Below are 16851 nucleotides of genomic sequence, written 5' to 3'. Positions count from 1 at the left end.
GGCCAGGGAACAGCTCGCGATCCGTGGATCGCGTGCTGTTCCCTGGCCGGTTATATTCCTCTGGCCGGCTTACTCCTCTATTTGTTCCATTTCTACGATTTTTCCAGCGATCCGGAGTCTGGTAGAGACTAGGGTGTAAACTTCCAGCTTTCTTTGCGAGAGCGACAAACAATTCACCGATTGCTTCATTCAATGAACGGGTTGTTTTAATTTGCCATGAAAGGAAAAAAAAATCATTGTTACAGTAGTGTTTGTGTCTGTGAGTGTGGCGGGAAGGGGGTGGTTTGTGGAATATGATTTCTTGAAGGTGAAGCAATACATGTACCATGTCTGTCTTAACAGGGGTGTATTCAGGACATATTTGCGGGATTCATACGAGCTCTAAGGATCGTATGGATTCCGTAAAACTCATATGAATTAAGTCAGATTCGTGTGTTTCTTTAATCTCCAAGGAGATCCTACAATGGCCGATTATTTAAAGGTTAATAAGTACCAAACTCAGACGGAGTGTAGTGAGCACAAAAGTTGTCTTTTGCCTGAATTGTGAGGAGCTTACAAACTCGTGTTCAATATCAAAACCTTTGAGATTAATATTGAATCAATACTAGTAGTCAAAGATAGTTTGCGCAAACTGTACTTTGACATTACTCTTCCCACGGAGCTTTTATCATTTTTGTTCTACCAGACTACATGACCCACTCTCCAAGCAAGCATGTACAGGTTGCTAGAGTCTTCAACATTGTCAACTTCTCATATGCCGGTAGGACCAGCGGGGAAAAGTGACCTTTGGGCTGGTCACACTTTACTCCACCAACATCTGCTTGGAAAGTTATACGCCCAGTCAGTCAGCTGCTTCCGGCGTCAGTGTCCTGGCGTGGTAAGGTCGCGCTCTGGGGCGATTTCGGATTAGCACGGAGGTGCGAACTTTTAGCTTTCCTGGCGAGAGCCAACAAACCTCTTCATTCAATGAATGGGTTGTTTTGATTTCTTCTCAGACACCAAGAACTTTCTTTGAGATTAGGATTACGGAATTCAAACGAGCTCTACTAATCGTAAATATATCGTGTGCATTTCGCAAACCTCTTTTGAATTCAAATCCGTGTGTTGTTTGGTAATGAATCGTTTAAAATAACTATAAATTCGTATATATTCCATTAAACTCTTATGAAAGCCGTTATATTCTTTAATTTCTTATTAAAACAGGCACCCCTGGCTTTGGAGATCTCCTCATAACAGGTTAAATTTATATCTTTATGAAGCCATATGTGTTTTTTTTTCGTAGTGGACCAACAGATCTCTACAAACTTGTCACAGGGCTGAAGTAAACCAATAACAGTTATTAGCATGAAGGTGCAAAGTTTCCTCATTCTTTACAATGGGAAACAAACAAGTATCTATTCTCCTAGCAGAGGTTGGGTCCCCACGTGAAGGGAGCGAACCGATAAATTCCGACTACTTTTCCCAACTCACCATTCTGTGACCAAAAATCCGCTTGAAGAAAAAAATATTCACTTTCTTGGGTAATTCAATGGTACGTTAGGTAATGAGTATTGATTTGTCCGCATGATTTGTAACCTCCTTGTTTATATTCATAGTGCGTAGAGGTGCTCGGTCAGCTATCGGCTCTGTGTGTTTGTTGTTTACAGTATCTCTGTATGGAGCCCTAAACACCGATTTGTTGATGGTGACGTGAACCAAGTGTTTACATTCATATAGCCCGTGGAGCTGCTTGATCAGCTATCGGCTCCGTGTGTTTCTTGTTTACAGTATCCCTGTATAGAGCCCTAAACACCGATTTGTTGATGGTGACGTGAACCAAGTGTTTACATTCATATAGCCCGTGGAGCTGCTTGATCAGCTATCGGCTCCGTCTGTTTTGTTTTACAGTATCCCTGTATAGAGCCCTAAACACCGATTTGTTGATGGTGACGTGAACCAAGTGTTTACATTCATATAGCCCGTGGAGCTGCTTGATCAGCTATCGGCTCCGTGTGTTTCTTGTTTACAGTATCCCTGTATAGAGCCCTAACACCGATTTGTTGATGGTGACGTGAACCAAGTGTTTACATTTATATAGCCCGTAGAGCTGCTTGATCAGCTATCGGCTCCGTGTGTTTTGTTTTACAGTATCCCTGTATAGAGCCCTAAACACCGATTTGTTGATGGTGACGTGAACCAAGTGTTTACATTCATATAGCCCGTGGAGCTGCTTGATCAGCTATCGGCTCCGTGTGTTTGTTGTTTACAGTATCCCTGTATAGAGCCCTAACACCGAATTGTTTATGGTGACGTGAACCAAGTGTTTACATTCATATAGCCCGTGGAGCTGCTTGATCAGCTATCGGCTCTGTGTGTTTGTTGTTAACAGTATGTTTACATTCATAGTTTGTAGAGGTTGCTTGCTCTGCTCTCCGTTCTGTGTATCTTTGTCATTTACGATATCTCCATAGAGCCTTGCCAACAATTTGTTTAAGGTGCTAGTTCAGCCCGTCCCCGTTTGTTTTTCTTCTACGAGAGAAGCTTCTCCATGGAGTTTTTAAAAAAAAATTCATGAAGGTGACGAGAACCAAGTGTTTGCATTCATGAGTGCGTAGAGCCCGCTCCGTGGAGCTAGAGGTCTGCACGAGCAACCTCCATGGAGGAGCTCTGTGGAGCTCCTCCATGGAGGTTGCTCGTGCAGCCCCTTCTCTCGCGGTTACACCATAGACTGCAGTCTAATGCCACAATAGAAAAATGTTCGCGGTACAGTGGTCACCGCGAAGACCGAGAATATTAATCCACCGCGAACATTTCTGCATTTACAGTATACGTTGAAATTGATATAGAAACGGCAACGTAAGTATGGTCTACCAAATTTGATATTCACGTGCCGAGTTTATATTGTGCTCATCAAGTAGTGATCAGTGGTGGTCGGTAATGTGATCGCCGCTTTGACTCTTTTTTTAAACTCCTTTTGCAAATTCATATTAACGTCCTGAAATTTCACATTTGTAACTAATCCTTACTAAATCACGGATCATGAAACGCAGGTGCAGACATTGACTACGAAGAGCCGGCCAGCAATGCCACACTCATTGGTACAGCGCTGTTCATAGCTTGTGACCTGGGGCATGTGGACATTGTGAGGCTACTGCTCCGCAAGGGGGCGTCTTTGGTGAAGAGAACGTTTAGTGCATTCACCCCTCTCCATGGAGCAGCGTACGAAGGTAAATCAAATAAAATCGAATTAAATTCCTGTAAAAAGATATGGTGCTCGCAGCTAAAAACTAGAAAGATATACTACTTTTATTGTCGTAGAGGCTGAAAAAACAATACGGTGAATGAAATAACCTATTAGATATTTTCGACGTATTGTAAGGAATACCACTAAGGAATACCAACGTTTGTTTGATACTATACATTTTTTTATTTACTTAGGATTCACCGCATGCAGAACAAAGTTAATGGAGCCACTCAAGCGTTTTGGGTTACAATACTGTATTGTGAAGCAAGATGTCTGTTAACCCTTGACTTGAACAGTTTCAGATTGTACCCCATGGGGAAGCAAGTCCTTGGGAGCTTATTCCATAGCAATGTACGTAGTTCTACGAAAGACGAATTTTGTTCTTGTGTCGCAAATCCAACCTAGGGAGGACAGAAATAGTGGACTTACTGGTGCAGCATGGTGCAACAGTAGACGTACTGGACTGGTACCAGAACACACCACTCATGACCGCTTGTGTCAACAACCATGTCAACACGGTTCGGCGACTGATTGAGCTTGGAGCAAGGCCTGATTTGGACGACGGCCATATCGCACAGAGGCAAGTATCACATTCTTAAATCAGAAATATGAACGATGGTTTCTTATGTAGACGAACTGGACGGAGACTTTTGAGTATCTTTTAGTGTGTGGAGCTTGTGTGTGTGTGTCACACTGTGCTGTGTGTGCGTGCATGCGTGTGAGGTGTGTGTGATATTGAGGTGCGTGAGGTGTGTGTGTTGTGTGTGCGTGAGGTGTGTGTGTGTGCTCGCGCGTTTAAGGTGCGTGTGATATTGTGAGGTGTGTATGTGTGTGTGTGTGTGTGTGTTGTGTGTGCGTTAGGTGTGTGTGTGCGCGCGCGTCTAAGGTGTGTGCGTGCGTGTAAGGTTGGTGTGATATTGTGAGGTGTGTATGCGTGTGTGTGTCTGATGTGTAATATGTGTTTGCGTGCTTATAATATATTGAAAATAAGTTATAACATGCGTATGGTGCATGTTTTGAAATCCCCTACACCTTGCGTTCTAAGAGAAGTGTATGTATTGGTATCTGATGACCTAGCTGTTCCCTAAATGTGTCATGTCTTCCACTAGCTTAAGGGAAGAAGTCGCCGAAAATCGTTGTTCTGTGGAAGAGAGTTATAACCTGATAGAAGAGGCGAGGAAGACCAAGCTGTTGAGATGCTGCAACCCGAAGTGTGGCAAACCTGGCTACAGGTAGGTTTTCCTGATGACCGCTACACAGTAATTTTTCACCATTGTTTTCTTGTCCTACGTGCAAACGGCTTTTGGATATAAAAGTGAGGTGCTAATACAAGTGCGTTAGGTATGTGATGGCAAGAACATACTGTACAATCCCGTGTATTTCTGTATTTCTACACTTCTTTGTAGCTTGAAAACGTAAATCAAAAAGATTCCTGAATACCTTGTTTATCTTGTACAGGAAAACCCTAAAGCTGTGTGGCCGGTGCAAGCTGACCCGCTACTGCAGCCGTGACTGTCAGAAACAACACTGGACTGTCGGACACAAGAATTGCTGTGGGCATGACGTGTACTCTTATGAGCAAACTGACCCGTACGAAAGGATAGTTATGTCGTTGACAAAACTCGCCCTTGAAGAGGAATAACAAACATGACTCTACTCATTTTTACTTTTTTTACATGTTTTTAAGTTAACGACGGCAGAAATTGACTTGTCATTCCGTACGAAGAATTAGTGAAAATTACAGAAATATCAAATGTACTACAAAGTAAATGACATGTTGTCAAACTTTAAGGCTAAGATACTGTTTGATTGACCTTTTTTGAGTTATCTTGGAAGAAAAAAGGAAGCAAACAGGTTGTAATTGTCTATGTAGGGTGACGGCTTATTACAAATTAAACTTCACATTCACATGATAATACTTACTTTGTAGTGCTGAACATCCATTCATTTTGTATTTATAGGTGTGAATCACATGAAGTATTATAAAGAAAAAGATGTAACGGGCGCTGGTGATATTATTGGCATCATCTATTTCCTCACTAATTTGAAATAGAAAAATCGTCAAGAATCGGAATCAGTTTTACAAACGGCGTAATAAAGTCATTTTATGCAGCTGCACATTGCTTGCAAATCTTGCATTCATTATGAGATTCTCTTGACGAGGAATGGTTTATGTTAGAAAGTTTCTTCAGAATAGTAATGTTACTAATGATTATTATAGTAAAAAAAAACATTATGAGCACCCTTTGGAACAGTCCATATCAACGCTTTCAGTCACCTATTACATTATTGGTAGGTTAAAAGAAAGTAGCGATCATATTTACTGCTTGAAGAAGAGTGTAACAGTCAATACCCAGAAAGGTATCATTGCAGGCAAATACATAATGTTTACCTTAATATGGTCTAGCTACTAATAATATGGTCTAAACTACTGTTTATTATTACTAAAAAGCCACTTTGACCTACCAGTAATGTAGCAATAATGTACCAATGCTAGTATATTTATATATACAAAGGGCTAAACACCAGGGGCACTTTAACCATTGGATGCTGCCCTCGATACATCTGCTTGGAGATAAGCAGCCCAACATTCTGATTACAATCACTTTCGGGTCAAGTGAGAAGAAGGTGATGTCACGATCTCCGCACATACAACTCATGTTTGAAGAGTAATATGACGCTGGCCTGCTGTCTACAGCTGATATAAGTCTCATTTGTACTCCCTACGCATATCCTACGGTACCATAAGTCGCTGCACACTCCTAGGTTGGCTACACTCCTTTGCCAGCTTTCATACTTAAGCTACCGTATATGATATCTTCTGCTTGGAAATTATATGTGTGTACCCTCACATTACAAAACCGCCTAAAACACGCATGTCGTAATGGACAGGGGCTTTTTTTCTTGGTTCATTCTAACACAAATGGTTCTTCGCCAACTGGATCCCGTGTCAAAGTAGAATGTTACAGCGTATGTCGTTATCCATTTTGTTAATGCAAAATTCCAACGGTAACTGCATGAATTGGCTTTATTTGACTGCTTGTGGACAGTTTCAAAGAAAGAAAACAACGATGTTAGATGGACAAAAACCATTGCATTTATGAGACCAAAGTGATCACATTTATGCATATAATTACCATAAGTACAATAAGCACTAACATAAACAATGTTGGAGTACTACGCTGACCAAAATGAGTCAAAAAACAACTTGCAAAATAAATAGGAGTCCAGGTTATTGCAGTGAGTTCTTACTTCATATTTAAAGTACACAACAAGAGAAACATACACGTGTTTAACGTTATATACGTGCACTACTGAGTTTGCTTTCTAAAATATTACTCCGTATGTAGACACCGTGTTAACTCTATTTACAAAATAAAGCAAACAATTTAGTATACAACTGCATGGCCATTTGGACAACATTGTTAATGTTTTCTTCAAATACACCAGAACCATGCCCTTAGTGAGAATGCTTAAGGTTTGGTAACATGCAGCTTGTTACTTTGTGCTGCATTTGATATGGTACATAGCGGCATCGTGTGATCAATAACGCCCAGAAAGGAATGCTCAGTCATTTCGTGTCGTCGTTGACTTGAATTGAATTGAAGACCGACGTCATTATATTTTGAAAGGAGTCGGGTCGCTCGCCAGTGTACGCGTCATGCCCACAGCACTTCTTGTGTCCGACAGACCAGTGTTGTATCTGACAGTCACGGCTGCAGTAGCGGGTCAGCTTGCACCGGCCACACAGCTTCAGGGTTCCGGTTTTCCTGTAGAAGATGATGTAGCAGGTACAAAAGGATGGCGTAGAGCAAAGTTTGTTAATAACCTTTGGTGGAATACTCGAGTTGTATTGATCTACGTTTTCTTCTTCTACATATAGCATAAGGAATCAGGACAACTCGGGCCATTACTAACTCGACCCATTGAAAATCTGGTCAACTCGGACCACCCCCCTGGTCAACTCGGACCACCCCCAGGTACCAGTCGGACCAAATTACTTATCTTTTGAAAAAAAGTTAATTTGACATTTCTTGGTACATTTGTACTAGTATTATAAAGATTGTCTCCAGCTGCTACTATTAGAATGTCAGAAGTTTCCTGGTCATACAGAGTGGCGGTCCTTTGATCTAGCATCATATGTGCCGCGGGCGCCGGTGATATCAAAACAGCGATATAAAACATTAACTAGCAATTAATCTTCAATAAGAATGACTCATACTCTTATCAATACCCACATCTTATTTGTCTAAAGCTATTCCGAAGAGCAAGTAATGGTAAAGTTTACTACTGTCCTCCATTAGAAGCGCCTCACACCTATCCACGTGTCCACACACACTGCGTATTTCGGGGTCAAGGACCTAATGTGCGCCGCATGGAATGCCGAAAAGTTCCGATGAATTACTCAATCCAATCAATCCAACCTACAGTTTTCTCATTTCAGAGTATAAACATATAAAACTAGTGTTGGGGATTACATTTTCGAAAAAAAATCAACTAAATAGCTGTCCAGGGGGGATGGTCCGAGTTGTCCCGGCAGATGGGCCGAGTTGGTAATGGTCCGAGTCGTCCGACATTCATAGCATAATACAGTGATCTAAACTACTACTTTCTTTGTATTGATAACATTTACAAATGTGGCAGGATGGCAAAATGAGCACGGTGAAAATAGTTCAATGGTGTAGATATCATAATAACAAATCTTACCTGTAGCCTGGTTTGCCACATTTGGGGTTGCAGCATCTCAACAGCTTGGTCTTCATCGCCTCTTCTACTATCTTCAAACTCTCTTCTTCACATTCATCGAGGCTTCCGGCTTCTCTCACGTCAGGGTTTGCTCCAAGCTCAAGTAATAGCCGAACTGTGTCGACATGGTTGAAGATACATGCATGAACGAGCGGTGTGTGCTGCCTGTTGTCCCGTATGTCTAATGTTGCTCCATGTTGCACCAGCAGTTCCACCACTTCTGTCTCTCCTGAGTTGGATTTGCGGTACAAGAATTACATATCAGCATGACAAGAAAATGCTGATTGCCTTCGCGAAGTAATGGGTAAAATAAAAACAATTGACAAATGATAAATATGATAAAAGACCTTAAAAGTTGTTCAGTTCCTTTGCATTATACTTTATAGGTCTGTAGGCTATAGTTGTCTCTTTTTTTTCGGCTGTCGTCTTTTTTGGTCAATACATCGACAAAAATTCGTTTTGAATCAACTTACCGTTGAACGCTGCAATATGAAGAGGAGCATGAGAGAGCGCGGATCTCTTCGCCACAGACGCCCCCTCACGGAGCAGTAGTTTCACTATGTCGACATGTCCCCTTTGGGAGGCGATGAACAATGCTGTGCCAGTGCTTGCCTTGTCGCTGTATCGTAGATCGAAGTCAATGTCTGCACCTGCGTTTGGTGATCAATTGTTACACTTTAGCAAAACTGAAACTCACAAACGGGACTTCATATTGTTGATGTGATTTTGCAAGGAGGTCATTTCGAAGTACATGTAAACGACAACCACTTGTTCAGAACTCATATAAACGTCGACAACACAAACCATTCCGCCGGTACGTTACCATCGAGTTACGAATTGCAAGGACTTCCATATAAAGTCCTAGTGATTAAAACTTGGACACAAGCCAGTCGAGCTACATGTGAGCTAGACATTGGATATTGTTACTGCGCTGCGTGATTAGTTCGAGCAAAAAGACAAAGGGAGACACAACAGTCGTGTTATACTTCTTTTTCACCAAAATTGTCTGCACACTACTGAAAAGATCAAACGTTGTGCCTATAGCTAGTGCACGGTACTTCACACTTATACGCAAATACTTTTCAACTTATTTACAAGTGAATAATCTACTGCTCCAGTGTAATGCCTTTTCAAATTCAAACACTGAGCGAAAGCATTTTCTGCATTTCTGTTGAAAATGTAAACAGCTCATGTACATGTAAAATAGAAGGACAGTACTAAAATGTACATAACTGCAAATGATAAAAGAGAACCGATACAAGTGCTGTGCAAAATTCTATTACTCCCCAACCAGGTTTTGCTGCGGCTGTGTTTTTATGTGTTTTTGTTGTTTGTCTTCCTATTTTCTTCATGTTCTTTCATATAACGTTGTTGCAATACTAAAATAAGTTAGTCCATGTCTATAAAATCGGTCCACACCTTTCTTTTTAGATTGGAAGGAACTTCGGTGGCCTGAGGCACCTAATAATAATACTTGGGAAGTTCTATTCTGTTCTTGAAGATTAGCGTCCTTCGTGCCCTGGCGCTGGCGGTTATTGTTGGGAGCTAGCGGCTGATTGTTTTGCCTTGAAAATCGCGCCTGGCGGGCGCTTATCAGCGAATAAGCGCTCCCTCCTAACACTAGTAAACCGCCAGCGGTCCTGGAAGGCCGCGAAGGAGGCATAAGAAAAGTCGCATTCAACTGTTAACTGTTACTCTATAGATCACGGAAACAAACAACCCCACCAAATGTCATCGGAACTCAATGTCCTATAATATACTTAGTTGTCGAACTCATCCGATCTTTCGAAAAGAATTTAAATATGTGCTCACCAGCTTTCAATGCCACTTTAACGTCTCGAAGTGATCCACGTATGGCGGCTTGCACAAGACGTACATTCACATTTCCCTCGTTTCTCGCCATTTTGTAAGAAACGCTGCACGTATGTTGCCGACAGCTTGCTAGCGTGCTTTCTGAGTTTGAACTGAAGTACCATGGGAAGAAGTTGTCTGGTCACGTGAGCTATCGTCTTGTCACGTGAGCTGTTGTCTCGTGGATAGAATGAGAACGCAAAAGATGAGGAGTTGTTTTTCTTTCTTTAGCATATTTATGAACTAATTGATAAAATCAAGACTTGAAAATATCTCTCGCTAATGTAAAACGCTCTTCTGAAAAATCTGTAAAAATAAAAACTCAATATCCATTTTCTAAACTTTTTCATTCTCATGTTACCCATACGACAACAGCTCACGTGACCAGAAAATAGCTCACGTGACAAGACGATTTCTTCCCATGATTCTTCACTTCAAACTCAGTCAGCACGCGCGCATGGTGACGCGCGGAAGGTGTCGACAACAGCGGTCCTAACAAAATGGCGGTAATAATTGAGCCAAATCTAGACCTACTGTATGCTGCCATGAACGGATCACTTCGAGGCGTTAAAGCGGCTTTGAAAGCTGGTAAGTTAGTATAAAATTCTTCCCAAATGCGATTATGATAATGAACGATGTCGATTCGCGTCGTAGTTTACAGTTGTTGAAGTTAACTATTGTAGGGAATTTGAACGACAGTAGCCCGAGTAGTGTGTTTGTGATCTATTGTGTAGTTGAAAACGACTTTTCTTTGCTCCTGAAAGTACGTGTGGTAATATCTTCATATCAAGTGGCCTCCTTTGGCTTTGCGGCCTTCCACGAGGGTTATTGTGCGGGCTACTCACTCATTCGTGATTTTAAACATATGGGCCAAGATCTTACACATCATTAGCGATGGTCTGCTTCCACTGGACATGAACTTTGCTGCAAAAGGATCTGGCCCATATGTTGATCATGAAAATCGCCCCCTCCCCCCAACATATGATAACAATTATCTTGTTGTTTCTTACCTCAACCTCGAGCTCCTTGCTCAAAAGTGTCAAAAACACAACCACTCCGCCACTGAAAGTTGATGCTTTTTCACAGTGCGTTATAGATTTCTCCTAGTATCTGCAGTCATGTACATTTTAGTGTGTTGTTTACATAATTCGTTTTACAGCAAAATTACCGTAAACACGAGCATTTGAAAAGAATTTGAAAATAGGACATTCGACCTGTAGATGCTTATTCTAATGTAAGTTATCAAATACAGTATGTGCACTAGTCACACCTTTTGATCTTTGCCATGTCACGCAGACAATTTCGGCTGAAAAGAAAAGTCTAGAACGACTGTTGTAGATCACCTTTTGTTCTAACTAATCATGCAACACAATAAGCGATGGTGACTCATTCACAGGTGGAAACAGGTGTCAATGGATCATACTACGTGTAAATATTTTGAACTAATTGTCAATTTTAGGATAAATGACAACAGAACCAAATTGATTCGGCATACTCGGAACCCCCATGTAGATCGTGCGGGGTATTCATTTGGCATAGGGCAAACATTTGGCGCACACTTTAAAATGTGACTTTGCAAAATCATTTCAACTATATGAAATCATAGGAAAATAGAATCAATACAATTCAGTTTTACTAAACAGTAATCACTAATCTCCAAATGCAGGTGCAGACATTGACTTCGATATAAAGAACTCCGAGACCTTCAGCCCTGGGACAGCATTGTACATTGCTTCCTACAAGGGGCATGTTGACATCGTGAAGCTGCTGCTCCGCAAGGGGGCGTCTGTGTCGAAGAGAACCAGAAGTTCATTTGGTCCTCTCCATGGAGCAGCGACCGAAGGTACTATACTACTAGTAGTATGTTGATTCAAAACAAATGCTTGTCTGTATATCGACGGCAACGTTACATCTTGTTTTCTAGTGTCGTAACACACAATCATAAGATACTGTATTTACAGAAATTGCAAAGTATATTGAGAACTAAAGCCTTTACTATAAAAGTGCTAAACGTAACTGAAAGCGTTCTATGAACAAAGGTTCATTAGGTAAAGGAAATCACATTATCTATCAGATGTCGGCGCTGTGTTGTGTCTGTTCATGTTACTTTACATACTCACTCACCGCCAAAACCTAGGTTCGATTCCCGGCGTAGAAACCACTAAAACACTGCGGGAGAGTAGAAACAGTCTCCTGGCTCCCGGGATCCCGGGATCCGACTCCGGGCCGGCCAGTTCACAACCCAACACCATCACCACTACACCTAAAAGTCCGGACTGTTTTGGCGCAGTGCCGATGGTTTGGATAAGCTGGCGGGCCCGGGTTCGATTCTCGGGGATTGGAGACTGTTTCTACTCACCCCTATCGTTTCAGATATTCACGTGAACATTTGATGTCACACGTTTTCTTGAAAGTCGAGATGTATTTCCCGTTTCTCTTAACAAGGAAAGACAGAAGTGGTGGACTTGCTGGTGCAGCATGGTGCAACATTAGACATACGGGACGGCTTCCAGAACACTCCGCTCATGAGAGCCTGTAACTACAACCATGTCGACACAGTTCGGCGGCTGATTGAGCTGGGAGCAAGGCCTGATTTAACTGGTGGTCAGTTACAGGGCATGAGGTAAGCTTTGCATTCTTTGAGAACATACATTTAGCACGGACGATCATTTGAGATTTCTTATGAAGACAAACTTTCAAATAAATTCGGATTGAGTTGCTTGGCTATGCTTTTTCTGTTTTCAGTAAGTGAGTGTGTGTGTGATTGTGTGTGTCTGTGTGTGCGTCTGTTTGATTGTGTAATTGTGTGTGTGTGTGTGTCCGAATGTGCGTGTGTGTGTGTTTGTGCATGTGTGGTGCATGTTTTATACTGCACCGATCCACAGACAAGAACCTAAATGTCATGAAACCATGCCTTATTTGAAATGTTCTAGGCAGCAAAACATTTAGTTTAATATCTCTTGGCCTACTTCCCTAAACGAGTGAAATCTTCCACTAGGTACTACAAGCCGGGGACAGAAATCGGAAAAGGTGAAAATGAGGAGAGTTTGAAGCTGGTAGAAGAGGCGAGGAAGTCCAAGTTGTTGAGATGCTGCAACCCTACGTGTGGCAAACCAGGATACAGGTAGGTTTTGCCAATGATGTTTTCACCGTTGAAATACTTTTCCATCCTATCGTATGTATAAATGTTTTTATAAACGCAAACAGTGGGTACTATGATATTTTCTTCTAAATTCATACAAGTCTACGAAACTAAATTGACAAACTTTTCTGAACTAGTACTGTGCACAGTCACTGAATAGCTTTTGTACCTTTCTCACATTCTACAAGTCAACTGGAACCCTGAAGCTGTGTGGCCGGTGCAAGCTGACCCGCTACTGCAGCCGTGACTGTCAGAAACAACACTGGTCTGTCGGACACAAGAAGTGCTGTGGGCATGACGCGTACAATCACGATGAAGCTGATCCCCTCCAACAACGGATGGCTGATAAAAGCCATATGAAGCATAGTTGATTACATGGTGCCATTTAATACAGACATGTACTCTGACGAAGGACCAAACCATATGGCTGTCTTTCACTGAGGATATGATTCTGGCGTTCTTGTAGAAATGACGCCCTAAATGAAGCTCATACAGTTGCACGTTTCAAATGACCTTGTTTGATTTCTCTTGTAGAAGAAAGTAAAAACGGTTGAACGAGTCTATGATTGGTTAGTTGGATTTTACAATGGAAACTGATCGATGAATACACACTGTATTACACATGCGCATACTTGTATGTACATTTATTGTAGTGACGGTCATCCTCTTGTTTTCAGACAGACGTACGAATCACTTGAAGTTTGAAAGTAAGGAAATTAAACAGACACTGACAAAAGGCCTTTTGTATTACTGGTATCATTTACTTGCTCGCCATTCAAAAAAAAGAAACACTCGTCAAGAAATGTCTTAGTATTTACATGTAGAATATTTTTGAAAAAAATACAGCAAGGAATGTTTACTGATGTTTGCCTATCAACTGTTGTTATTTGTCAGTTTAGTGTTTATACATCACCATTGTATAGCAGTGCTCTCTTGAGTCATATCAAAATTGACTATTGTAGTGACGTACATTTTGTTGCCCATTAAAAAAAACAATAATTTTTGCCCATCTCTGACATTTTCTCGACACTGTCATATTTACAACCAGACAAATAATGTAATTTCGTACACTTTCCGGATTTCTTTCATTGAGCAGTTAACGTTACATCATAAACTCCTGATGTTTAAACAGGTTATCCTAGTATCCACCATAAACTTCTTTTTAAACAGGGAATCCTGGTATCGACGAGGGACCCTGCAACGTTGTGTATGAAGATTTATGGATTTAATCCATTGGATCAGAGTAATAACCATCTCCTGTTGGAGCAAATACAGAGAAAAGCACACCACCTTGTAAAAGTCTACATTGTATATCGTCCAGCGGTTGGATGGGGAGACAGCACAAAATAGAAAGTCCGATGAAACACGTAAAAGAAAAACACCCGGAGCCGTACCTCTGGTTGTAGACACGTGGGTTGTAGAGTACTCTTCTCCTGACTATCCCTACTACTTCTGACTAGCCACCCCCCTATCTCCCCTAGCCTTTAGCAGGCTCAACAGGTCGCTGGAAAAATGTAGAAATGCCAAATATAGAGAGATTATATGCCAGAAGAGTTCACTGTCCGTGGATACTTCTCTGTCATGTTATATATCTATATTTGTATTTATCGTCCTTTGACGTCTCTTGAAAATAACAGTAATTGCGACAAAAATCTTACGCGAAAGCTAGAGAAGCATAGACCTTACTATATGACAGTATAAAAAGCTGCAGTAGCAGTGTCCTGTTGTTCTACATTGGAGGGATAAATGACGGTTGATAATGTAAAATAGAAATCCAGGTGAAACGCATAAAATAAGTCGAAAGCACAACGGGCTCTAAGCTCTGCTTCAAAGGTACATGTACGTCCATAAAAGATAGAACAAGAAGCACACACCCATACATAAAAGGTACCATAGCATCAATAACTAAAGACAAGACCTGTTGTCCCTGAAATTTAAAAGAAAAAAGAGAAAGAATCTAGTTATGAAGGTTAGACACCCAGGTAATAGATCTAAGACACGCCCAAAACAGTTACTTAAGCAAATCGTATCAATGAGTAACTTTTGGGGCGCTATTTTCGAGTTATTTTTACATGAAATGTACAGATGGAAAACATGTTATTATTACTTCATTCTATGTCCATCCTACCCATGTGAAATTCTTGTTTTTTTATAATATAGCAAAAAAGTATAATAACTATTTTAGTAAAAAGTCTGTATACTCTATCTGTAAACTCGTGCAACTCTTGCTGCCTGAGACAAAACTGAAAACTGTCGTAAAATCACATGGCCGTAATCCGTACCGTTTGCTGAACCCAGATGTACGTAGCCGTATTGACTTCTTACGGTAGATCTCAAAGAAAACGGTATAGTAAAGCCGCGATGCGTTATATCAGCCTAAAAATGGTTCCCCGTTCTTGGAAGGGGTTGATAAGTCACGAGGAACTATTTTTGAAAGCTAGACCGCAGTTAGAAGTCATGTAATTACGCCTGAAAGTTGACCAATTTTCAGGGTTTCAGTGGTGCGTTTCGCTATTGTTTTCGGGACGAGTTACGCACTGCATGGGGTTTTCCGATATACCGGGTTATAGGATAAGGATCAACTGCTTCCGGGTCAACAATACTTATAGTGTAGTGTTGTTGCACTATCACCTGGCAGTAACTTTAACACATTTAATGGATTACTGTACTCTTGAGGTTGTTTTTACATACCATACTACAATGTAGAGGCTTTTCGTTATGGGGGAGGTTTATACGGAATACGGATAGACCAGTGCCATACTACAGGTTTGTAAAGAAAGTGACAGCCTGTGCCAATGTCGAAGCTTTCCCGGCTATCAAGGCAAGTTTATACGGATGGAACAGAGACTTTCTACAATAAAGATTAGCACAGTTCTTGTCCTGTCGAGATTTTACGTTACTAAGGGAGTTGTATTCAGATACAGATGTGCCATACTACAGGTGTGTCCAAAAAAATTGACACAGTTGTGTCAATGCCCAAGATTTGCGTTCTTAAGAGAGGTTTGTATGGATCAAACAGAGACTTTTTACATGTGTATCATATAGAATGACACTGTTCTTGTCCTGTTAAGATTTTACGTTATAAAGGGAGCTTTTATTCGGATAGAACAGTGCCATACTACAGGTGTGTCAAAACAAATTGACACAGTTGCGCCAATGCCGAAGATTTCCGTTCTTAAGAGAGCAAGTTTGTACGAATGAAACAGAGACTTTCTACATGTGTATCACATAGAATGACACTGTTCTTGTCCTGTTGAGATTTTACGTTGTTGAGGGAGGCTTATTCGGATATAATGTCATACTACAGGTGTGTCAAAACAAATTGACACAGTTGCGCCAATGCTGAAGATTTGCGTTCTTAAAGGAGGTTGTTACGGATGAAACAGAGACTATTCACATGTGTATCATATAGAATGACACTGTTCTTGTCCTGTTGAGATTTTACGTTATTAAGGGAGGTTTATGCGGATAAAACAATGCCAAACTACATGTGTGTCAAAAAAAATTGACACAGTTGTGCCAATGCCAGAGATTTCCGTTCTTATGCGAGGTTTATACGGATGGAACAGAGACTTTCCACTTATCATATAGAATGACACTGTTTTTGTCCTGTCGAGATTTTATTTTGTTAGGGAGGTTTATTCGGATAAAACAGTGCCATACTACAGGTGTATCAATCGCTATTAGGGAATGTTTAACGGATAGAACAGAGACTTTCTACATGTGTATCATATAGAATGACACTGTTCTTGTCCTGTCGGGATTTTACGTTATTGAGGGAGGTTTACGCGGATATAAATGCCATACTACAGGTGTGTCAAAATAAATTGACACAGTTGTGCCAATGCTGAATATTTGCGTTCTTAAACTTTAAGAACGCAAATCTTCA

At 41.0% G+C, this 16851-nt stretch overlaps 3 protein-coding genes across 3 annotated transcripts in view; 2 read left to right on the top strand and 1 right to left on the bottom strand.

Annotated features, from left to right (window-relative positions):
• The window catches only part of LOC118418900 (ankyrin repeat and EF-hand domain-containing protein 1-like), an 8484-nt gene extending 3604 nt beyond the window's left edge, over positions 1–4880 (top strand). Inside the window, exons 2-5 of the mRNA XM_035825021.1 lie at positions 3030–3206; positions 3629–3803; positions 4333–4455; positions 4682–4880. Coding sequence (XP_035680914.1) covers positions 3030–3206; positions 3629–3803; positions 4333–4455; positions 4682–4865 — 659 coding nt within the window. The 3' untranslated portion in view covers positions 4866–4880. The remainder of the gene's footprint in view (positions 1–3029; positions 3207–3628; positions 3804–4332; positions 4456–4681) is intronic.
• A 1353-nt stretch (positions 4881–6233) lies between these two features.
• LOC118419631 (protein fem-1 homolog A-like) lies at positions 6234–9908 on the bottom strand. The gene is made up of 4 exons (XM_035826107.1): positions 9782–9908; positions 8443–8619; positions 7931–8198; positions 6234–6993 (listed from the first exon to the last, which is right to left on the bottom strand). The coding sequence occupies exons 1-4, from the start codon at positions 9870–9872 to the stop codon at positions 6795–6797; spliced, it is 735 nt and encodes a 244-aa protein (XP_035682000.1). The 5' UTR covers positions 9873–9908; the 3' UTR covers positions 6234–6794.
• A 338-nt stretch (positions 9909–10246) lies between these two features.
• On the top strand, positions 10247–14035 carry LOC118418836 (poly [ADP-ribose] polymerase tankyrase-2-like). Its single transcript, XM_035824899.1, has 5 exons — positions 10247–10408; positions 11487–11663; positions 12266–12443; positions 12819–12944; positions 13150–14035. Exons 1-5 carry the CDS (start codon positions 10321–10323, stop codon positions 13331–13333), a joined length of 753 nt encoding a protein of 250 aa, XP_035680792.1. The 5' UTR covers positions 10247–10320; the 3' UTR covers positions 13334–14035.
• The last annotated feature ends 2816 nt before the right edge of the window (positions 14036–16851 follow it).

Source organism: Branchiostoma floridae, chromosome 7 (assembly GCF_000003815.2).
Source record: "Branchiostoma floridae strain S238N-H82 chromosome 7, Bfl_VNyyK, whole genome shotgun sequence".
Lineage (NCBI taxonomy): Eukaryota > Metazoa > Chordata > Leptocardii > Amphioxiformes > Branchiostomatidae > Branchiostoma > Branchiostoma floridae.
Note: the sequence above shows the minus strand (reverse complement) of the source record. Positions and strands in the feature narration are given on the sequence as shown.